The 23750-nt window shown below is 54.8% G+C and overlaps 1 protein-coding gene across 14 annotated transcripts in view; it reads right to left on the bottom strand.

The window, feature by feature from the left end:
* CCDC88C (coiled-coil domain containing 88C) overlaps window positions 1-23750 on the bottom strand; it is a 125218-nt gene that overhangs the window by 27236 nt on the left and 74232 nt on the right. For 12 of the 14 annotated variants that reach the window (XR_014260946.1, XR_014260947.1, XM_082451153.1 and 9 more), the window contains 10 exons: window positions 20637-20783; window positions 19846-19990; window positions 16558-16742; window positions 11880-12017; window positions 9377-10399; window positions 6958-7085; window positions 5772-5913; window positions 5173-5361; window positions 3856-4017; window positions 2213-2490 (listed from right to left, as the gene is read on the bottom strand). Coding sequence is in view for 12 of the 14 variants with exons in the window: in XM_082451153.1 (XP_082307279.1) it covers window positions 2213-2490; window positions 3856-4017; window positions 5173-5361; window positions 5772-5913; window positions 6958-7085; window positions 9377-10399; window positions 11880-12017; window positions 16558-16742; window positions 19846-19990; window positions 20637-20783 (2537 nt within the window). In the remaining 2 variants the exon portion in view is untranslated. The other 2 variants (XM_082451155.1, XM_082451156.1) reach the window with 2 other exon arrangements.

Below are 23750 nucleotides of genomic sequence, written 5' to 3'. Positions count from 1 at the left end.
TCCCGCTTCCCTGCTGTAACGTCTTGGAAAAGCCCACTGATCAAGCATCTCTCTGACCGTTAGTAAACTACACCACTGCATTAGTAAACTACATCTCTCTGACCGTTAGTAAACTACACCAGAACCCGGGCGAGTCTGGCTCACCACCGAGTCCCAGTACGAGGCACAGTGCTCAGTAAGTATGTGTTAAGAGAACGAATGAGTGAGTGTCTGATTTAAGTGTCAAATGAAATGAATGTAGAGCCATCACCCCTGTGTTCCAGGTACCCAGACTCCTGAACGTGTAGCCCTGCCGCAGACAGACCCAAGGGGCCTCCAGCCTCTGTGCGACAAAGTACTGGGTAACACAGTGGTTCTGTGCTGTACTGAGCAAAGAATTACAGGGAAAGCAACAATGAACTCTTCCTTCAGAGCCAGTCCAAATTCCACCTGCAAAAACCTTCCCCTGCTGAACAGACATGAGGAATATCATAAGATGTTATTACAACACATAATAGGACACCTGAGTGCCTGGTGAGTGCTGGGCGCCATGCTAGCTTTAGAGTTGAGCGAACACTTCTCACTGCACATCAGTAGTCAACTGGGTGCCTCTCCTACCGCAGCTAGACACAGCACCCCGTACACAGTAGGTGTTTACCAAGTGTCGCATGGATCCAGGAGGGGTGCAGGAGGAAGCAGAAGATGCTCATTTGGGCTAGCAGCCCCTGAAGGACGGCGACCTGGGTGGGTCCGACGGGTGGAGGACTCCAGACAGAGGCAGAAAGGAAGCACCGGGTGAGTGGATAAACGGACGCCATCACCCCGTGCCCACAGCGTCATCAGATGCCCTCACGAGGCTCTGCTGGCCCGACACCCCCCCTGGGTCTGTGACGAAACGCCCTGCACTTCAGCTTTACTTAGCGTCTTGAGGCCGAGTCAAGGAAAACACTGGCAGCAGGGCCGTCTCACAAGCACAGAACAAGGCCAATTGCTCCCCCTCGCCCACCGACCCACCCGTGCCAAGTGTTTGAGAGCCTCTCTCTCCTGCATTAGAGCCATGTGCACACCACACCTGCTCCCAGACGCTGGGTCCTGCCACCCCTGCCCAGCGGCCTGGAACAATCAAGGATCTGCTGGGGCAGGAGCTCAGGTGATGCTGGTTGACTGAATGCACACAAAACCCAGGACCCCGATTTGTCAAGAGTGCAAAGTTAAGACTTGTGCATTTCAAGGTATGTAAATTTTACCTACAAAAAAAGAAGAGTGTGGGGCTGGAGAACGGGAAGCAAAGATGAAACGAGGGTGGCAAAATAGTGATAAATGCAGAAGCCAGTCGTGGGTATACAGGGGTTTCACTCTACCATTCTGTTTACTTTCTATATACTTAAAATTAGGGCTTCCCTGGTGGTGCAGTGATTAAGAATCCGCCTGCCGATGCAGGGGACACAGGTTCGAGCTCTGGTCCGGGAAGATCCCACATGCCGCGGAGCAGCTAAGCCCGTGTGCCACACACAACTACTGAGCCTGTACTTTAGAACCCGCGAGCCACAACTACTGAGCCCACGTGCCACAACTACTGAAGCCCGTGCACCACAACTACTGAGCCTGTGCTCTAGAGCCTGCGAGCCACAACTACTGAGCCTGCGCGCCTAGAGCCCATGCTCTGCAACAAGAGAGGCCACTGCAATGAGAAGCCCACGCACCGCAACGAAGAGTAGCCCCCGCTCACCGCAACTAGAGAAAGCCCGTGAGCAGCAACGAACACCCAATGCAGCCAAAGATAAATAAATAAATAAATAAATTTATTTTTTTAAAAAATTAAAGGTTAAAAAAAAATGCAGCCCAGACCTTGACAGGCAAGAAAAGAACTGAGAAGCCAGGGTAAGACGCGTCATTGTAAATTGGCAGCTGTGGTGAACTTCCTCCTTATTCTTAGTTTGGAGAGAAAAGGGAGGAGAGAAGAAAATCCTTAGGGGAGCAGGGACCCCACACCAACAACAGGTTTCCCTGAGCCAAGACTGGCCGTGACGCCCCTTTTCCACCTGGAGATCCACCGACACTCGGTCTCCAGCTGCACTAACTCCAAATTGCTAAGGGTGACTTTGATTTACCTCCCTTTTGGAAAGTTCCGGTGCCCCAGACGGTGTGAAGCTGCAGGCCAAGAGGAGACCTGAGGGGCACAGAGCAGAGGCGGGGACAGGAGCCCAGGGGAGCCCGCCCCGCTGGCACACACCTCTCCCCGAGCTCCTTGTGCTCCAGCTCCAGGTTGCGATGCAGTGTTTTCAGGCAGCTGTGCTGACGGATGAGGGCCTCGTACTCCGCGGACTGCCGCTCGTGGAGTGCGCCCAGGTGCTCGTGGTCCTGCAGCAGGGCCTGGTAGGCGGCCGTCAGCTGTTCCTGCTGCTTCTGCAGGTTTTCGATCTCGCTCTCCTTGGCTGTCTGCTGGTTCTGGAGCAGCGCGTACTGCGCGGTGAGTGAGGCGCTCTGGGAGCTCAGAGTGGAATTCTCCACCTGCCGAGAGGGAGAGGGGGCCGGAGGCTGACACTGAGATAACAGGGACCATCGGCACAGGCAAGATGCAGCTGGGACCCAGGACAGTTCTACCAGGACTTAAGGAACTGCTGGAGGAGGCCAGACGGCATCAACAGACTGTTGTGTGGTGCTTCAGTCCTGAGCCCCTCTCCGTAGACGTGACCTTTTGGGGCAAATTAGGTCCTCTCTCTGAATAAGCTCCTTGGATACCCTCTTTGAATACTTTTAAAAGCCTATTTTTAAAAGATAGAGCATCACTGAGGACACAAAATACCTGAACAACCTACCTTAACCTTAACCTAACTGACGCTTACAGAACACCCATCCAACACCCAAAATTATTAGAAATTTAGGAGAAGGGAACACTTCCTATCTCATTCTGAGGTCAGAATTACCTTCATATCAAGACCAGACAAAGATACGACAACCATAACCAAAAACCCCAACAAAAACAAAACTACAAACCAACATCCTATTTGCTTGTTTTAACAGAACAAATCCCAACCTCTTTGACAGTCTCCTATTTATTGTCTCTGACCCATACGTTACATATTTTCAAACACCTTTCTCAGAAACTGCAATAAATGATCATTTACTTTCCCACAATCTATTAATGGTAAATAAAAGCCAACATCCTAAAATGTGTGGTCCAGAACATTCTTTTGGCTAGATGCTCTCACCAGCCCGGGAGCTACTTCATGCCTTACTTCACTCGTAGAGATCAAAAATACACATTTGCTTCAGAAAGGCTCTGCCAGGTCCTACAGTGAAGAAATGTGCTTAACTCTGTTGAACCAAACTTATTTGATCCCAGAACCTCTTTTCCAAGTCATTCCTAACAGCATCTCAAGAAAGAGATTTTGGGAAACAGACAAGACTGCAAGGGACAAGCAGGGAAATAAACTTTTTTTTGCCTGGGCAGCCGTGTTCAGTCACTGAAAACCAACTTCAAAGATCCTGAGGCTAGGAACCTCGGTTTACAATGAGTCTATCAAAAACAAAACAGGGCTTCCCTGGTGGCGCAGTGGTTGAGAGTCTGCCTGCCAATGCAGGGGACGCGGGTTCGAGCCCTGGTCTGGGAGGATCCCACATGCCGCGGAGAAATTAGGTCCGTGAGCCACAACTGCTGAGCCTGCGCGTCTGGAGCCTGTGCTCCGCAACAAGAGAGAGGCCATGGTAGTGAGAGGCCCGCACACCGCAATGAGGAGTGGACCCCGCTTGCCACAACTAGAGAAAGCCCTCGCACAGAAACGAAGACCCAACACAGGAGTCGTCAGAGTGCTGGGGCCGGTCTCTAGGTGACACAGAGCATCCCCCGCAAGAGCTGCCCAGCCATGCCCTCACCTGCAGCTTGGCCGTCTGCGTCTGTAGCGTGGTGTTGTGCTCCTGCAGGAAGGCACTCTGCTTCTGCAGCGTCAGGATCTGACTGCTGAAGGCCGTGTTCTGGGTCTCCAAGTGCTGCAGCTGTTCCTTGAGCAGCTGCTTCTCAGCCTGCAGAGCCGCGTTCTGGGGAAGGGGGAAGCATGAGACCAATCAGACGCTGGCTCCGTACCTGCTAACCAGCCGCAGGGACGGCTGGTTAGCAGGTACAGGGTTTTTAGGAACCCTTTGGGGGGGTCAAAGCCAAAATCCACTGGATGAGAGAAGTAACATTCTCCCTCTTGGAAAGACAACAGAATTGGAAAAAAATTTTTTTCTACGTGCTTTCACAATAGAAGTGAATACACATGATGGAGATACTGCAAAGAACCTGAGCATGTGAGTGTGAGGCAAAGGCGAGCTGGAGTTAAAGCTGCTTCATCCTTTCTGTCTTTTGGGCTCTTCTCTGTTTTCTGTTGACCACCCTGAGAATGCATGTCTGTGAGCTTCTCGCACAGAACAGGGAGCCAGAGCCTGCCCTAAAGCCTCACCCGACTCGGGTGACAGCGGGTAGAACAAGGCGGTTCCTGCTCCACGAGACTGATAAAGACGGAGCAAGATACGCCACCGACTGGGCCCGGACGCCTGGGCTGTGGTCTTGCGCTGTCCCTGACCAGCATGGGGCTTAGGGTCAAGTCTCTTAAACTCCATCTCACCTTTCTCATCTGTCAAAGGAAAATCGTCACTATCTACTTCATAAGGCTGTTGGGAGACGTCAAACAAGATCAGGGGTTTAGACATGCACGGACAAACTTGCCCTGTGAAGGGCCAGATGGCAAATATTATTTTGGGGTTTGCTGGCCATAGGGTCTCTACCTCAGCCAGTGACCCCTGCCGTCGTCGTGGGAAGGCAGCCCCACACGATATGTAAGCAAAGGGTGTGTCTGTGGGCCAATAAAACCTTATTTATGAAAACAGGGGGCGGACCGTGGCCTGTCGACGCCCAGAAGAGCACCGAAACACAGAACACTGCGGAAACAGAGTGCTGGTGGAGATGCCCCAGATCCAGTGTAGGAGGCATAGAGCAAGTCCCTGGGGAAAAATTGGACCTGCCCCTTCAGTCAGAAAGGTTGAAGGGACCTCAAGTGGCAAGGAGCAAACGGGACTCGTCAGGAAACTCAAGAAGAGGCCAACGAGACCTGGATAAATCTCAACAGCTTCTGACACCCTGGGTCCTTCCCGGTAATGGGAGTTCCTGCTCCATCTGCGGGACTGTCGGCAGGACGGCCTCTCCCCACTCACGTTGCGCTCCAGCTCGATGGCCCGGTCCTTCACGCGGAGCAGCTCCATCGTGGCCTCCTTGGGGCTGGGCCCCCAGCGCTCCTTCCCCGGGTGACCCTCGACCAACGGCCCCACAGGGTGTTTGAAAGAGTTCTGCACCTGCTTCCCCTCTTCCTGGTTCTTCCTGAGGATCTCACACTCCTTCTTCAACTGCGGGTGGGGAACGGGAAAGCAGACTTGGGGCAGGAAGAGGCCGGGCTCGGGGCCCCGCACCAAACCCGTCCCCCTCAGCATGCCCGACCCCTCGCCCGGCACTGGACCCGCCAGACTCCTGCCTTTGCTCTTGGGGGGAGGGCACATGACCTCCGTCCTGCATGTTGCCCCCTCCCTGCAGAGGCGACTGCCGGGCAGCAGCCGGGACTCAGTCCCGACTTTATAGCCACGTGACCGCGGCCAGTCTTCTCCCTCCCCTGAGCCTCAGGGGTCCACTCCATCGACACTCGCTCCAGAACACGGGCATACAGGCCGCCCCTCTGCTACTCAGGTGAGGGGCTGGGAAAGGTGAGGCAGGGACCTCACAGCCAGGACCCACGGCCTGACCCTAAGGGGGCTGCTCTTACCACCTGGAGCTCGTTCTGTAGGTGGTGATTCAGGCTGGCTTTCTCTTCCATCTGTGCTTCTAAGAACACAATCTTTTCTTCTTTCCTGGCTAGTGTTGTTTTGAATGCCGATTCATTTATGCTCTCCAAAATCTTGTATTTCCTGAAAAATACAAACATACAGTAGTATTCATCTGCCTCTTCTACCCACAAGCTCCCAGTCTCCCAGCTGCCAACACATCCCTCCTCCACTAAGCTGGTTTCCGCATCACGCTGCAAGGTGTGGCCCAGAAGAACTGCAGGAGTCAAAAACCATCACCTAGAGCTGTTCCCCAGGCTGTTGGCATAGATATGTCTGGGACCCCATCAATGAAACATCACTGCTATAGTTTTCCAGGCGCCGTTTTACGTATTGGTATGGCCATTTTACAGTTGGGGAAACAGAGTCTCAGAAAGGTTAAGGAATCCATCCAAGACCACAGTGCTAGGTAAGTGGTAAATCTGTGTGGCCTTTTCACCACACCTAAAGGACATCACGTTGGTTACAAGTCCAACAAAAGTCCAAGATGTTGGATTTCCTTGAAAAGCGAGATGATTTAGGAAGGCACTGCTGGCAAAGGCAGCAAGAGTTAAAATTTTAAAAAATTAAAGGGCTGGTGGAGGGAGAGGGGAACGAACAGGTGGAACACAGATGATTTTTAGGGCAGTGAAAATACTCTGTATGATGCTATAGGGGTGGATACAGGTTATCATACGTTTGTCAAAATCCACAGAACATGCAACACCGAGAATGACCCCAATGTCAACCGTGGACTCTGGGCGATGACGAGGTGCTGGTGTCATGCATGCACCATTCTGGGGGGGGTGTTGATGGGGGAGGGTACGCATCGGGGGCAGGGGGTCCACGGGAAATCTCTGCACCTTCTCCTCACTCTTGTTGTGAAGTTAAAACTGCTCGACAAAAGTCTAACTAGAAAAAAGTTAAGAAGCCTTTTCTTTGGACAAAAGAATCTCCTTCCACTCCTGCCTGGGAACGTCCAGGAAGGAGGCCCGGGATATAAAGCGCCTGTGACAACAGGCCCACGGGTGTAAAAAGTAAACTGAGCTCCAGGGGTGGGTGTGGGGGGGCATGGAGCCTGCAGGGGGTGGGGCGCGGGGACGCACGTGAGCCCTGAAAGCCTGCAGCCACCCAGGGAGGGGTCCTCACGTGTCACCGTTGCTGCTGTCATCCTGCAGCAGCAGCTCCTTGTGGAGGCCGAGCTTCTCCAGTTCCTGGCTCAGTTTGTCCAGCTCACTGCTCAGCTGCTGGCTCTTCAGCTTCTCCTGCACCAGGTCCTGTGGGGACAGTGCGGATGGGCGTGGGAAAGGAGCCCAGCAGCAACGGCAGGAGGGCCGGGCGCAGGCCAGTCTCAGGGCTGAGCGACCACCTTCTCGAGCTATGGCCAGCTCGGGTGTCTCGAGGGCCAAGCAGGCGGTTCTATGGGGACGGGGAACCTCAGGGATGTCTCCAAAGGGAACGGATGAGCACACCTTCCCAGCCCCCGGAGTTCAAGACACCAGACCACGTGGCAGCGTGTCCAGGAAGGATCGAACGTGCTCCAAACACATCCAGACAGGTGTCTGAAATACCATGTATGGTGACCTTTGAGGAGCGGGTTTGAATTCTGTGAACGTGATTTCCTTTTCCGCGGAGTAATGGATCAATAACTATTTAGTTAGCTCATTGCAGAGAACTCAGAACAAAGTATAAAGAGGAGAAAGATTTTACTTTAAAACACTGGTTTTGAGTTACTTTTCAAAAGTGGACGCTGACCTCATTTAGGGGTTCACTTACTCTAGTCCACACCTCTGTAGCTCTCCAGGTTGTTATACCGTGTTTTGCCCAGTGTCACAGCTACGTGCACACACGAGGACCCCCTACCACACCCCAAGGCCTGGAACGGCAGTGTGACGGACGGTGGTGCTCGCCAAACGTTCCGGGGTCGCTCCCTGGCTGCAGCGTGGAGGGGCCAGTGTGTGATCTTCCAGCTGCCTCTCCCCTGCCTCGGGAACTGCCCGAACCCCACGCTGAGATGGTGGAGCCGTGAGATCAAAGCCGCCTGGGATGCTGAGCCCCAGCACAGAGGACAGGCTCTCCAGAGAGCCACCTGGACTCTCGTGAAAGAGAAACCAGCCTTGGATGTGATGAGCCCTGCGATTCTGGGGTCATTCGTCACTGCAGCATAACCTAACCTGTGCTTACGGAGGCAGGGGCTATGGGTCAGGTTGGTGTCTTGCATCTCTCCCGCACAGTGTACCGATCTGCCTGCACTGACAGTCAGTGATCTTTTTTTAATGTGGAGACCTCTCCGTGGTCACCAAGTCTATTTCTTTTTCTTCCTTGGCACACAGCTGGAACACATTTCCCAGCCTCCCTGGCAGTCAGGTGCGGCGGCTATGAGACCATATTCTGCCCCATGAAGTGTGGTCCTTCTCTTCTTCATCTACCGGCTGCAGGTAGAGGAGCCAGAAGAGGGCTCCACTGTGGGACAGCCGGGCCACATTATGGAGGGCACCAGGTGTCTGCGAACAGTCACACAGAACTTCTACACGTGTGGACACTCGGCTTCTGTGATGGGCCACTCAGACGCTGGAGTCGTTTACTAGAGCAGTGACTCACCCTAAGGCACTGCAGAAAAGCCCGGATGAGCCACGCAAAAACTACCAGGGAAAAGTAAGACACATATTTACCAAGAAACTGTAAAACAGTTGTACCCTTTCATCCTGTAATTGCACTTCTAGGCATATATCCTAAGAAAATAAATACATTCGTGAAGGTGCATGTGTGCAAGGATGTCCAGTGTTTTTTTAAAATTAATTAATTAATTAATTAATTTTTGGCTGTGTTGGGTCTTCATTGCAGTGCGCGGGATTTCTCTAGTTGTGGCGAGCAGGGGTTACTCTTCTTTGTGGTGCACGGGCTTCTCATTGCTGTGGCTTCCCTGTTGTGGAGCACAGGCTCCAGGTGCAGAAGCTTCAGTAGTTGTGGCTCGCAGGCTCTAGAGTGTAGGCTCAGTACCTGTGGCTCACGAGCTTAGTTGCTCTGCAGCATGTGGGATCTTCCCGGACCAGTGCTCGAACCCGTGTCCCCTGCATTGGCAGGCGGATTCTTAACCACTGCGCCACCAGGGAAGTTCCAGTGTTATTTAAAATAGTGGGAAAAATCAGAAACAATCTAAACATCCAGAAAGCAATCATAGTAAATCCGTAAAATTAATACCTCACTGCCATTAGAAATCATGGCTTGAAACCTATTTAATGTAGTGAGAAAAAAGTATAGTAATAATGAGAAACAAAACAGGGATAGGATGGAGAAGGTAGGGTATCAAGTGTGTGTATACACAAATGCACAAGGAAAAAGAAGAAATAAAATACGCTGGACTATTAGCCCTGGTCATCTCTGGGCAGTAAGATCCTAACAGGTGATTTCTACTTCTTCTTTATGCTTTTGGGCATCGTTCTGTTTAGAAGCAGGGGACAAATGCCAGGGGCCTCTCCCTGTCTCACCCCTATTCCAGAAGCCCCTGCCGGGCAGCACAGTGACCCTGCCGACCCCCCACCGAAGGGGCTGCCTGCCCCCGACTCACCTCCCTCAGGGTGGTCAGCGTCCTCGTGTGCATGGTGACCTGCTTGGTGAGGTCCCTGTTGTCCTTCTCCAGCTCCTTCAGCTTGCCGGCCGCGTCCCGGCAGCGGGCCAGCTCCCTGTCCAGCGCGCGGCTCTCCCTCTCGGCGGCGGACAGCTTGGCGGAGCTGTCGTCCAGGACGGCGTCCTTGAGCTCCACCTGCTGCCACAGACGCCGGGCCTCCTTCTCCAGCAGCTTCTTGTCTTTCTCCAGCTGGGCCACCTCCTGCTCCAGCGTCTGCCGGTCCTGGCCGGCCCGCTCGAGCTGCCGGTTGGCGAGCCGGAGGGCCTCCAGGTCGCGCCGCAGGGCCTGGTTCTCGGCCTCCAGCTGCCCCAGCTCCCGCTCTAGGGCCTGCGCCTTCTGGCCGCCGCTGTCCAGGCTCTGCTGCAGCCGCAGGTTCTCGGCGCTCAGGCTCTGGTAGCCGAGCTCCAGGCGCTCTGACTTCTTGCCCAGCGCCTTGAGCAGCTCCATGCTCCTCCGGAGCTCCTGGTTCTCGCGCTCCAGCTGGGCCACCTTGGCGCCCGTGAAGCGCGTGGCCTCCGCCACCCTGCGCAGCTCCAGGTTCTCCTCGTCCAGCTGCCTGTTGTCCAGCTCCAGGCCGGCCAGCCGCACCTGCACGTTCTGCAGGGCGTCCAGGGACTTGCGCAGCCGCCGGTTCTCCAGCGCCAGCCCGCGGCTCTCGCGCTCCGCGGCGTCCGCCCGCTCGCCCGCCGCCTGCAGGGAGCTCACCCTCTGCGCCAGCCTCCCCTTCTCCTCCTCCAGCCGCCGCAGCTCCCGCTGCAGCTCCTCCGCCCGCCCCGCCTTCTCCTGTGCCTGCTCCAGCTCCGGCCTGCTCAGCCGGCCGCTGGCCTCTGCCACCGTCCCGTGCAGGGCTTTGCTCTCCTGCTCGGCTTCCTTCGCGCGGGTCTCACTGCTGACCTGCGACCTCTCCCGCAGCGTCCACACCGTCTGGTTGAGATGGTCCTTTTCTTGTTCGAGGTCCCTGATCTGCGGGAAAACACAACGGGAGAGACGGCGGCTGTTGCACAAACGTATTTTGGTGAGTTGGGGCTAAAGTCTGATTTAATCTGGGGGACTAAAGCATAGGCCCTAAAAGACCATCCCATCATGTACCCAAAACACGTCCTAACGGTCCTACTGTATAGCACAGGGAACTATATCCAATAACTTGTAATAACCTATAATGGAAAAAAATCTGAAAAAAGAGTATACACACACACACACATACACACACCTGAATTGCTTTGCTGTACACCAGAACTGAACTATACTTCAATGAAAAAAAAAAGAAGTCCTAACGTTCCCAGGGGTTAATATGGACACAAGGTGAAGAGCATGGAGACCCCTATGGAGACAGTTCAAATTAAAATGCCTTCACGGCGGCCAGGATGATTTGGAAACATAAACCCCATCTCTCTCCCTCTCATGTAAAACAATGATAGTGATTCCCTTGGTAGGTTTATCCTGGCCGCCCACCTCTGTGGGCTCTCCTTACGCCACCCCCCTCCTGCAGCCCCTGCACAGGGTCTTCCCTCTGCCCTGGACCACCCCCCCCACCGGTCTTCAGCATCACTGGCTCCCCCTCCTTCTCCAGGGCTCAGCGTGAGCAGTTCCTCAGGACAGCCTTGCACCATGACTCCTCAGCGCCTGCATCCAGCAGGATTCTCTGCGTTATTCCCTCAAGAACACATGTCTGAAACTGCCTTGCTTGTCGCCTGTCCTTCTGCCCTCTACGTAAGCCACATCTGGGCAGAAGCCCTGCCTGTCTTTTCACCAAACGTGGCACCATCCCATTCCCCCCATTTTTGCTCTACATCAGAGGCTGAAAAACTCAAATACTGGATACCCCAGGCTCCCTCGCAGGTAGCAGTGGTCATGTGTTGGGTGTGGTCAATAAGATGTGACAGAAGGTCCCGGGAGGGTTTCCCTCTGCCCCTTGCCCTCCACCTTCTTCTTCTCATTCCCTGAGGGTGTGTGGCAGCCACTGCTAAGACTGGCAGAGCAGGAGGAGAGGCCTGGCCCCTGCACGGCATCACAGAGCCTTTGCACCAGCACCGGACTGCCTCCTACCCGGGACTTCTTGTGGCGTGAGGCAAACAAACCTCAGGTGCTCGGTGTGACGTTATGGACGTTTGGAGCTGGATCATCCTTTGTCATGCGGGGCTGGTCCTGTGTGTTGCAGGACATTTAGCCGCATCCCTGGCCCCCACCCACCACATGCCAAGAGCATCTCCTCTCTCCTCCCCAAGTCATGACAATCAAAATCGTCTTCAGGCATTGTGAATGTCCCCTGGGGAGCAAATACGCCCCCCACAGCTGATTGAGAGCTGCTGGTTTGAGCTGCAGCTAGGCTAGGTACCTGGTAATGCACGTTTCCCCGATGGATTCCCAGGAAATGGCTAAATCCTGGACTCTCCCTCCTGCAGGCAGGGGTTCCAGGAGAGGGATCTGCTCGGGAGGTGCCTACCTGCCGGGCTCTGTCAGCCTTCAAGGTCTCCATGTCGCTCTGCAGCTGCTCTTTCTCTTTGATCAGCTCCTCACTCAGGGTCTCCAAATCCTGGTTACTCTGCTTCTCCCTCTCCAGCTGGGTCTGCAGCTTCTCGATCTGCAGACCCGAAAGACCCAGCCGGGCAACAGTTGGCTTCACGAAGTGAACTACGTCTTAAAACAAATCCAAAACCCACCAGCCCCACAGAACACTTTAACGGGCCTTTTCTCAAGGGAAAGTGTCCAGGTCTTGCTCGGAAGGGACCTCCCTGCACCCTCTACCCTCAGCTCCTACCCCACGACTTGCATCTCCGGCTCATGGGCACCATCGGTCAGCCTCCTCCCAGCCCACCTCTCCTCACCCTCACTGCCATGTGCCCAAGTGCCTCCGGGCTCCTTGCTCCCATCTCAGGCCTTGTCCGCTTTCCCAAGGGTCAGACCACATGCCCAGGGCCACCACCACTGGCTGTCCCACGGACTTCACTTGGTGACACTCCTGTTCGCCCAGCTGCTCAGAGTGGTCTTCTGCTATGTCCCTCCTTCCTCTTTCACCCTCCAGTAATTCTGTCCCCAAGTCCTGCCCTCTCTACCCAAGCTGCTCTACCGCCACTGCCTGGCTAGGGCCGGGCCACCTTCCCTCTGGCTTGGACAGCCATCCAATCACCTCCCTGACACCGAGCTCTTCCGCTGGGGTCACCCCGCCTGACCGTCCTAAAACATGAACTAGCTACTCCATCGCGTCTAACACCTGGATGAGGTGGTGAATCCTGATCCTCACTCAGCAGGTCCGGGGCAGGGCCTGAGACTGGGCTCCCAGGCGATGCCCATGCTGGTGTCTGCACTGGGAGGGCTTCAAGGCTGCCACTCCCCTTCCCGCCAACACCAAACCCCTCAGCGCGGGGGACTGGAGTTGGGAAAGAGGCATGACTCTGGTGTCACAGGGACAGAGTTCAGAGTCCAGTCCCTCCCTACTAATGACGTCACCACGAGCAAGTTTCTGCAACTGACGCAGGACCAGCAGCGAGCATCCTTGAGAGCTTCTGTCACTGTGTCGTGCTCGGCACATGCCTAGCAGGCGACGGGTGCAGCAATGTTCGCTGCCCCTCCCCGTGAGAGCTCTGGGCCCGGCCACCTACAGAGCTCCTGACCAGCCGGTCTGCATTTTGACATGGTCCTAAACGATCCTGATGTGCTGGTTTGGGATGGCTGTTCTGAAAAAGTAGATTGCAAAGACCAGATGGTTCTCGAAGCTTTGAAAGATCTTGGACCTCGGGGCACAACCCCGAGATGCCCAACGACCCCCGGGAGCAGCAGGTCTGAGCCTGCTGCAGTTCAGCCCATCTGGGCCGGGGCCTTGCGCGGAGAGGTTTCCAAAGCTCCCGGAAGGATCGCTGCTCTAAAGCAGACTCTGCGTACTTGTCCTTGGGTGAGGGGCACCCTGCCTTCCTGGCTCACAGATCTGGGAGCTCTCAAACCCTCACAGGAGGAAGCAGCAGGAAAGCTTCTTCCCCTACCAGCGGGGAGAGCTGGGCCGAGTTCATACTCCTACTGTCATATCATGTTGTCAGCACCTCAACCCCCTGCCCCAACCCGGGGACCCCAGGACTGGGGAGCCCCACCCAGCTGGGGTCGACAGGAAAACACGCAAACATCTGAGTGGTTCTCAAAAGCAAGAACGTATTTCTAATCCTTCCATATCTCTGCCCCCCTTCCCGGCACAAGGCCTGGGACTCGGCAGGGCACCAGGGATCACCTCCGATGGTAGAGCCTACACCTGAGACAACGGCCTTGAGGAATAAAGGCAACGAGCAGTTGCTATTATTAACCAAGTACTCAGGAGGACACTGGGCCCAGAAGGGCTCAGCGACTTGCCCGAGGCCTCGCAATGAGGACAGGGCAGAGCTGGGACACACCCCCGTGGCCGACCCCCCAGTCCTCACTCACAGTCAGGGGGGCCTGCTGGCTTACCCCCAGCCTTACTGTTAATAGCCTATCCCTGCTGCCCTTTCTCTCCCAGAGAAAGGAACATTATTCCAACCTTTGCATTTCTTGTTGTTGTTGCTTCTGGTCTAAAGATGTGATCTCCCCAGGTCCCACACCCACGCCATCCCTCTCCTTTTCTGGTTCTTTTTGCCATGGAACTAGAGCCCATCCCTGAAGGACCTCGGTGTCCCTGGGGTGAACTCGCTGGGCTGAGATGTGGGCTGGCTGAAGGCCTTCCAGCCCTGAGAGGTTTCCTGTCCTTCCTTCCTGAAGCACCTGGCTTGGGCTGCAGGTGCCACTCCGGGTCCCAGAGCATGTGAGTGCCAGGGGGCCTGCCTCTCAGCCCCAGGCTGCTCTTTCCTTCTAGTAACAGGCCCCCAAAGGGCTGCCCCCTTCCCCTGAAAATAAGGGTTCTTTACTTGTTGGCTTAAGGAATAAACTCTTAGGAGATCAATGCAGATTCACAGTCGCAGGAAGGAGGCAGCTTCTCTGAGGTCCCTGGAAGTTTTGCGGGTTAGAGGGGAGGATATTAACTTCAGGGAACTAGGGTTTCCACAGACATTTCAGACCTAAGCAAGCTCGCAGCCTGGGCTATGCTTGGGGTGTGGAAGAGCCAGGCTGGCACCAGCGGGACCTGGGGGTTCACTGATTGACTGAGGAGTGTCAGCTGGGGCCCAGACAGGCCACGTGGGGAGGAGTCGAGCAGGGTGGGATGGCTGAGGCTGGAGAAAGGAAACTGGGGTGAGCTGAGCTGGATTAGGGTCCAGTGAGCCCTCCAGCTGGGGCTGAGGTGTCCACCCATCCAATGTTAGGGGGCACCGTCAGTGCTGGGCTCTGGGGGCAGAGAGCAAAACCACGCCTGCTGGGCCAGGACAGGTTTGGTCAGGCCGCAGGCAGGCTGAGCAGGATGGGGAGAGGCACTCCGGTGGGCAGAGGGCCGCCTCCCAGGGATCCCGGCACCAGACACAGGACGGGCCTGGGAACTGTGGCACCTCCCTCCTGCCAGGGATTCTATGCCAAGACATGCCTCTTAAGGACCGTGGCAGGAGAGGGCTGGTGTCCCACCAGGGAACTGACCCCAAGAGGAAGCAGGAGGGTGGGGACCGAGAGACAGGGGGCTGAGGAGTAATGCCGGGCAGGCAGCACCCACTGCCATCCTGTTTGTGCAGAGGAGGGGCCAGAGTGAACCACGAGGGCGGGGAAAAGCGTGAGCGGTCATCTCAGAGGGCTGCTGGGCGCTGGGCCAGCGCTATTACATTGCGGGCTTTCTGCAGCAGACCCGTGAAGACCCACGGAGTCAACGGTTCTCATCTTTCTAAAGGCTGATTCTTTTTTATCTTGGCCAAGGTCGAACTGCCACTTATAAAGACATTTCCTGTGCTAGGGCCATGTGAATCTAAAAAACCTAAACTGTCTAGCTGCCTTCTCCATGCTGTTCTACACTGAGGGACACAGCATGAGATGGGGTGGGGTTTTCTATTGTCCTACGAAGACAGGACAAAATGCTTGTCGGCTGAAATGCTGCAAGGCACACAATGCTTCAAAGGGACAAGAAGAGCGAGTAATCAAGCCTGGGAGGTCCCAAGAGGGGGCTCCAGAGACCAGTTCACAGAAGGAGGGGCTGTCCCAAGCCTCACACAGAGATAAGGGACCGGCACAGCCAGGACCAGCGGAGCCCAGGTCTCTCCCTGCAGCCCGCGTCCCTCCCTCTGCCTGTGCAGCAGTGAATGACGCTGGCAGGACTCACGGGCGGGTGGGACACCCGAGAGCACCAGGCCTGCGTGGCGGTCAGCAAGCAACGGGGCTCGTGTCCTCTTCCTCAGCCGGACTCTGGCAGCTGGTGTGCTCGGCGCCCACGATGCAACTGTGCCATCGCCATGTGGCCTAGGTGTTCTGAGGCCCTCTGACCTGGCGTGACCAAGACTTGGAGGCGATCCCTAGCCTCTCAACGGCCCCTTCCTGCACCTGAGACTGAATCCCCAGTGCAAATGGGGGGGGTCCTCCTAACTGTAGAAGGAAGACTGGTCTGTAAGCCTCTGCCTGTTCTCCCAGATGTCTGGGTTCTCCTGTGCTCCTGGGAAGACCCAGCAGCTGTCCTGAGAGGCAAATACAGTTCAGCCATCTCTTCTTCCCCATCTCATAAACTGAGAGGAAGGAGGTGAGCACTGATCCTGTTTTACCACCAGCAGTGCCCTAAAATGCCCATCAATGGTCCCTACTCCCCACACACGTAGGTACGTCTTACATCATTGCCTCCTCTCCCCTATGACCCATCCTATGCTTTTTCACGGTCCACTGGTTTCTTTTCACTGAGCCCTTACCGCGTGCCAGACTCCTTACACACACTAGCTCACAGGGTCCACGCAACACGTATGAGGTGGGAAGCCCACTAACCCCATTTCACAGATGAAGACAAGGAGGCACACAGAGGTCAAGTACTGTCCGAGACATACCCTCAAGGCAGTGCAGGCACAAGCCACGCTGCCTCTTGACTCCTCTCACAATTGCTCTTGTTCCTCTAGTATTGTATAATTAACTGCGGCTGCACTGGCTTCTGCTTTTCTCCCAGCGGTGCACCCTCACCAACACCTGACTGCCCTGCCTGGCCACCGACTAGTCTCTATAGTGCAGACCGGGCTGGGGGAGGGGTGTCCACCCGCCCCGGGCCGGGTTACCTTCTTGTTGAGCTGGTGATTCTCCTTCTCCAGCTCCCCGCACTTGAGGCTGCTCTCCTCCAGCGCCAGGGATGCGTCCCGCAGCCCCTGGATGGTGCTCTGGAGGCTCTGGTTCTCCTTCTCCAGCTTCAGGATGCGGCTAGAGGCGCACTCGTTCAGCTCAAACACAAACGACTTCCTGGAGGCTGAAGCACAGAGTTGAGTCAGGCCCCGGATCCAGGAGCCTCTACTTCCGGCCATGAGCTGGGGCCATCGGGCCCCCATGCCCTAGGTTTGAGGGGCCTGGGAAGGGCTCCCATAGGTCAGCTGGGTGCCCCCCATTTCACAGGCTGCCGTCGCTGTTAGTGCCTGAAAGTCCCTCAGGCAGTTTCGGTCCCTCTGCTGGCTCAGCTGGGCCCAGAGCTTAAGAGGAAAGCAGATTACAGGGAAGAAGCCAATGCAAAAGTTAAAGACTGTGTTAACTGCTGGGAACTGTTTTTTACCAAGCTGCTAACCAAGTTGACCGACCGTACAACTCAAGGGTCTTAGAGCCTAATAGAGATGGCAAATAGGCGACATTTTCTGTGCCAGCTCTGAGAGTAGTGGGAGTCTGGGTGGCTCAGCAGGAGGGGCATGATAATCGACTAGTTATGTCTGCCACTGGTGGCAGAAGGCTCTGTGGGCACGTATGCCCAGTACTTGCCATCCCTCAATAAGGTCCTTTGGACAGAGACTTCATTTTGTAATTTCACAATTACATTGACAAAAAATGAGACAGCATATGTAAATTGCTTTAAAAATTCTAAGTGTGATGAAAATATAAGCTAAAGATAGAAAAAGGGAGATTATCTACTCTGCTTTCTTTCAAAGAGCTCGAATACAAATGGAGAAGGGGGCATAGACCTGAGAGTCAGGAATGGGAGTTCTTAGCTCCTTCCTGCCACCAGCAGGTGCATGACTTTAGGTAAGTCATGGGGCTTTTTCAGGAGGAGAAAGGAACGTGTATGAAAGTCCTTGAAAGAAGGGGTTGGTGTTGTTCCGTCCCCGCCTGTCCCATCAGTGCCACGGACTCAGCTCTGGGAGCCTTATGACACTGCTAAGAGGGCTGCGCCCCGACCTGCTTCCTACTCATCACCCCAGGGGCAGGGGTGCACACAGGACGATGGCTTCCATAGTGAGCACATCAAGCTAGAAACAAGTGTGTGTGTTCAGATCCTCTGGGTGATTGTAAGGACTAAAAGGCATGTGCCACCCTCTTTGAGTTCTCATCTTCCACTGAGGACAGAAGTTCAGACCCAACAAGCCTGAACGTCCTCAAGACCCCAAGCAACAACAGGCAGTGAAGCAGTGGAGGTGGACGGAGTGTCCGTGGCTCTGACCCAGGCCCAGCGCTGATGCACATAAGCACACGTGCTTGCAACATATGAAACTACGCTACAAATGAAACAAACCTCAGCTAGAACTCAGCTAATTCTCAGCCTGGGATCACTGGGACAGTACCCTGGCAGCATTCATGAAAAAAGAACATCTTCTAGTTAGGGTGAAATATATTTAACATAAGATTTACCATTTTAAAGTGTACAGTTCTGTGGCATTAGCTATGTTCCCATTGTTGTGCAACCGTCACCACTATCCACCCTCCAGACTTTTTCATCATCCCAAACTGAAACTCTGTACTCATGGCGACTAATTCCTAAGGTCCTACAAGTTAAACAACAGCATTGACCACAAGCCTCCTTTCTTCTCCCATAAAAGCCAGTGCTTCTAAGACTATTACTATGACACAACAGTTTACTACTGAGTGCTATGCTCCTTAGCACCCCAAGCAACCAGAGTGATGGGATGTATTTCAATAAGACCGCGGCAATAAGAACAGCTGTCCCTTATTGTTGGCCGTGGGCCAGGCATGGCACCATGTTTCACTGTCTCCTCCTATGAGGCAGCTTCATTACCCCCATTTTGCAGATAAGGAAACTGAGGTCTAAAAGAGGTCACCCAGCTAACCTCCAGTGGAGGAGCCAAGACTTTAAGCCAGGTCTTTCTGAATCAAGAAGGCAGCACACCACACATGCAAAAGTATATTCAGGCTCTGCCTGCATCACGCCTTCATTCAAGTCAATGCTCATTAGCTCCCAGCTAAGCACCAGGAGTTGGGAACACCAAGAATAAATCATGCTCACTGACCTGAAAGGGCCCACAAACTATACTGAGTAGTCATCTAAAGGGGTGAGGCTTTCTGGCCCCACAGGTCACCCTGGTTTCTAACAGAAAGACTCTCATTTGGTCTGGGACTGTCCCAGGAGGCCTGCACCACTTCTCTGCTCCGCCGGGGGCAGTGGTCCTCCCCGATGGGCCTGTACTCCTCCCAGAGCCGGGAATCAGGGTGATCCCACCCTCAGCCCCCAGCGCAGTGTGCGGGCACCGAAGCACAGATACGACTGACTGACTTCCCTCACAGATGAGCAGTTTAATAAGCTGATTTTTTGTTCGGAACTGATGGGACCCCTCGAAGAGAAGACGTTTCCAGCTACATTCAACGACCTTGCCATTATTTGAGGGGGTGTTTATCAGAACTGAAGCAGCAGCCCCCAAGCCAGCCAAAAGCCCTACCTCGGTCTGTCCAGCTCTAAGTAAACAATAACGCGCACTATCAGGGGCACGTGTGCTATTTCTGAACACAGGAACTGGCTTATTGTTTGCTGGGCGCCGAAGCTTCCTGCTGCGGTGCTGACTGCTGCCCCACCCACTTTCCCCTGGCCGACACCCCATCTGTCTGCGCAGGGGCAGCGGTGCAAGCACAGGAGGGAAAAGAAGAGGCCTGGGTCCTGTGAGAAGCAGCCTCTTAGCAGCTCCCACCCAGAGAGACAGAGAACAGACTGCACCCGTCTTGCCCAATTATGCAAATGAATGGAGGAAATAATGCCCAAGGTACATTTCTAGTGGGGATCAGTGACCACTGGGGACGTCTCCTGCCATCCAGAGCTTTCAGCCATCCACAGACAGGCCTATGATGTCCTCCGGTGTCAGCGTGCTGTAATCTGGAAGCTCCTGGGACCGTCCATATGGGAAATGGGAAACCTGGCAACACTTGATTTGTGTTTCATGTCCTGACATCAAGGCTGCCAGACCCCTCATGTTCTCCCTGGGGAGAAGGGTAATGAAACAGTTCCAAATGGCACTTGAAGGAAATCCTACTTACTTGGGGTGAATGGATGGCCTGACATGGAAGATTTAGAGCTGAGGGCTCCGCTCCTTGGATGAGGAAGCGGCCTCAGCCACACTGGCTCCCAGGCACCGGGCGCTACCTACCGTCGGACAGGTCTGCATTCTTGGACAGCTGCTCCAGCTCCCAGCCGAGGTGGGCGGATTCATTCATGCTCTGCTTCTGGGCAATCTCGAGGACCATGTTTTCTTCCAGCAGCTCCTCTATTCGCTTCTTATCCGTGTCCCGGTCCTAGTGCAGGAAGAAGGACGGAGTGAGATCGTGGCCGGGGGGCCCCTCTGGACAGGCCCCGGCCCCCGTGCATCCACCCTCATTCCCCGAGGATGAATGGACCCCAGGCACCTGCTCACTTCCCTGCACAGAAATGAGTCCAACACAGGGCGCAGCTGTGAGAGTTACAGCCACTGAAAGATACCCTGACTGGCAACGGAGGTGATAAGAGAGCCGAGGTCTCTAACTGAATGCTGTCTGAACAAAGTGACTTAACGGCCCAGGGCTTTAGAGCAAGTACCATGGTGACAGGTGGCTTCGAGGCTCTAGGGCACCTAACATGCCTTGAGAAGCCTGTAAAGAAACTCACAAATCACAGCTCAGCCCACACCATAAAAGCCAGCAGAGACCCTTCTTGCAGAAGACACACACATTAGCTCATCTGTACAGAAAAGCAACCCAGAGGTACCGTCCTATCCATCTGTAGGCGTTCAGTGGTGCCCACCCCAGCCCGCTGAGCTGAGCGAGCTACTCTCTGCAGTCAGCGAGTTACTGTGTCGGCAGTGGCACCAAACCCAGTGACAGAAAAGCCAGAGAGGGGCGCAGCACAAACCCGAAACCTCCCCAATCTGTTTAGACAGATCTGAGCGACAACAGCCTGCAATACCAATTCCAGGTCGTGAAGCTTTGATTTCAGCTGCAGGTTCTCTTTCTCCAGCTCGTGCACTTTATCGCCCCGGGCTCGAGCGGCAGTCAGCTGTTCCTCCAGCATGGCCTTGGTTTCAATTAAAATGATATTATCTTCTCTCAGCTCCTGGGCAGCAAAAACAGACATGAGCACCATCAGATAAAGGCACCTGGTTCAGGAGGACGGGGCTCTGAGAACAGAGCTCCTCCAGGCCTCTGGACCAAAACAAACAATCCAGGGATAAGATTGCTGCTGCGAGAGTTTCGTCTCCACTTTTGAGCACCTCCACCTTTTTCACTGGGTCAGGCCAAATGGACTTTCTCGACTGAAAGAAAATATTTAAGTCCGGGAAGGTAACTTTTCCTAGGCCGGCCACAGTGCAAAGGCATGTGACATCTATAACCTGGTCTGGTCGGACAAGTGGACTCCACTGACAGATCCGGGACCTCGCTGGGCCTCCATTTCCTTAACAAGGAAGGGGTGGGGCTAAGAGTCTGTCCCAGGTTCAAGGACTGAGTCTAGTCCTCTCAATTCAACATTCATTCCACTGATCAGGGTCTTCGGGAAAAACAGCTATTCAGACAAGCTTTCGTTCAATGCACAGCTCGTATGTGAACATACTCTTGGAAAAACAACAGGTCTCAGCGATGTCCTGGAAACAGGGAGTCTTTAAGACTGTGAACCCCATAAGTAAGCCCCCAGGCCTCCTGTGTGCCGGGCACGTGCCGGGTGTAGAATATGATGGCTGTTCCCTTGCAGGGTCCCTCACAGGCAAGGGGTCCGAGGAACTCTTGGTCCCGTGCACGCAGCCCAGCACACACAAGCGATTCAGAGCTTTCACCTCATCTCTGCTCCCCTCCCCCACCGGTTAAGGGGCTTCTCGGTTTCTCCTCTCCCCAGAGTTCTTCCAGCACCTCGGGGGGAATGAGATTCCCTTGAACGCCTTCAGCTGGTGAACGTGCGCACAGGGGAACGTGTCCGTTTCTCCCGGTGGGCAGTGTTCTGAGGCTTGCCCCCGGCTTTTGGGTTCTAACAGCTGGGAGCTGGGCTGGGAGCTCTGCTTATCCACCACCCGTTCATTCGCCCTGCAAAGGCCAGAATCCAAGATACTTGGTAGAGGGAAAACTGCAAGCCTTCCGGTCAGCGGACATAGTTCTGATCAAAGCCCGGCAGCCATAAAAGGTATAATCATTGAAATTCTAAATTCCCTGGCGCCCTCTCTCTGCTGGAGATGATGTCCGCTGTGTGCCTGTCCCTGCCCCACTCACTCTTCACAATGGCCCTTGGGGGAGGTAGGAACAGTGCCTTCCTACGGAGGAAGAGGCTGATTTGGGTAACTTAAGGAATCAGCCCAAAGTCACAAAGCCAGCAAGGGGTGAAGCTGGGACTCGAACGTGGGCCAGAGAGTTCCAGATCTGTGCTCTCTCCGCCACCCTCAAGCTGCCTGCAGCCCATCCTCAAGGGGCTCGTGTGGATAAGAGGCCCAGAATATCAATAACAGTGTGAGCCACAGCAAACAGAGGGGTTTCAAGCAGGAAGAAGACCTGGTCCCCCCCTCTCTGGCCACCGTCCCGTCCCCACTGTTCTCACCTGGCATTCCAACAGGTCTACACACCAGCACTCCCAGCCCTGAGCTCCCACAGCACAGGCCACCCCTTCATCCTCACGACCAACTCCTATTCAACCTCCAAAGCCCAGCCTGAGTTGGCCCCTCTGAGAAGTGGTGGCAGATTCTCTCTGTCCCACCTGCTGAGCCAGGTACTTGGGCTCCCAGAGCACCCTGGGTATGCTGTGAGGCAATGGTGAACTAGCCTGTCCTTCTCCCCCAGACTGTGAACTCCTGGGGGCAGGACTATTCCACTTCTCTTGTGGGCCTCAGGGAAGTGTTCAGTGAACACCTGTCAGCTGAATCATGCCATGAGGGGGAAGTACAGGTGGCATGCGAGGTGGGCCTTGAAGGCCTCAGAGATTTCCAACAGGCAGGGACAGACAAAGGTGACCAGGAGCAGAATATAGCACTGGGTAGGATGACTTCTAACTATCAATACTATTCAAAAACATCTCAATTTTCTGGTGGTATCAACTTCCACCATATATTAGGCAACAGAAATAACCAGCCTTGCACACCTCACTGCCTCAGAAGTGAGAAGCCAGATCTGCAAGAAAGTGAGCCCAAGCTCCCTCGGGAAGCCCAGGGCTCGGCCCCCAGGGAGACGCCCGCCTCCTTGCCTCTGGGAAGCTACCCGAGGCCAGCCCGCCCCTAAGGACCTGACCCCAACTGAATCAGGTGGCTATTTAAAGGCCTGACCCAGCCCGGCAATCAGCTGAGGGGCCACGTTTAGGAAATCACAGGCCAGGCCTGACGGCTGGTCCCCAAATGGCTCGAGAGCTGCCCCTGCTCGTCTACGTGATGACCAGGAGCAGTGACTGGGAAAGTGGGCCGATGGCCCCGGTCCCCCGCCCGCCACGTGCGCTACCAGCTGTGGGGCCTGAAGCAAACGCATGTCTCTCAACCACCGATCCCTCGTCCTCTGCTGGGCACGAAAACAGGGCTGAGATGGGGATCAGAGGAGATAGCACACGTGAAGTAGTCCGTGCACGGGGCCCGAGGCCCAGTAAGCAGGTCGGCTGCCGTTACCACCACCTTGTCACGCCCCTGTGAGGCACTGTTCAGGGCAGTACTCACCGAGCATCACCAAGCGACAGGCTAACAAAAGCACCAAACTCCAGGAGGTGGGACAGAACCAAAGAAACAACGGGCTCCTGCCCCCTGCACTTGGGACCACAGCACCCAAGCCCCTCGCTAACCTCCGTCTGGTTCCGCTGCAGCCCCTTAAGCTTCATAGAGGACCAGCCTGCTTTTAAATTTCTGATTCGAGGAGCGTGGTGGACTGAACCATAAACCAAGCATCAGGTCTGTCCTGCTCTAACTTCTTCTTCTACCGAATTTTATCAAAACTCCTTAAAAGTCATTAGGAAACACAGAGTCCCAAGTGGGAACAGAGTCTCCCTGCGCAAGGTGATCTTAGTTCCCTGCATTTCAACATTCTCGGCTTACAATGTGATGTCCAGGTGCTGACATGAACTGCCAGA

Source organism: Balaenoptera physalus (genome assembly GCF_965194825.1).
Source record: "Balaenoptera physalus genome assembly, chromosome: 2".
NCBI lineage: Eukaryota > Metazoa > Chordata > Mammalia > Artiodactyla > Balaenopteridae > Balaenoptera > Balaenoptera physalus.
The sequence above is the reverse complement of the archived record's forward strand: the minus strand, read 5'-3'. Positions and strand labels throughout refer to the sequence as shown.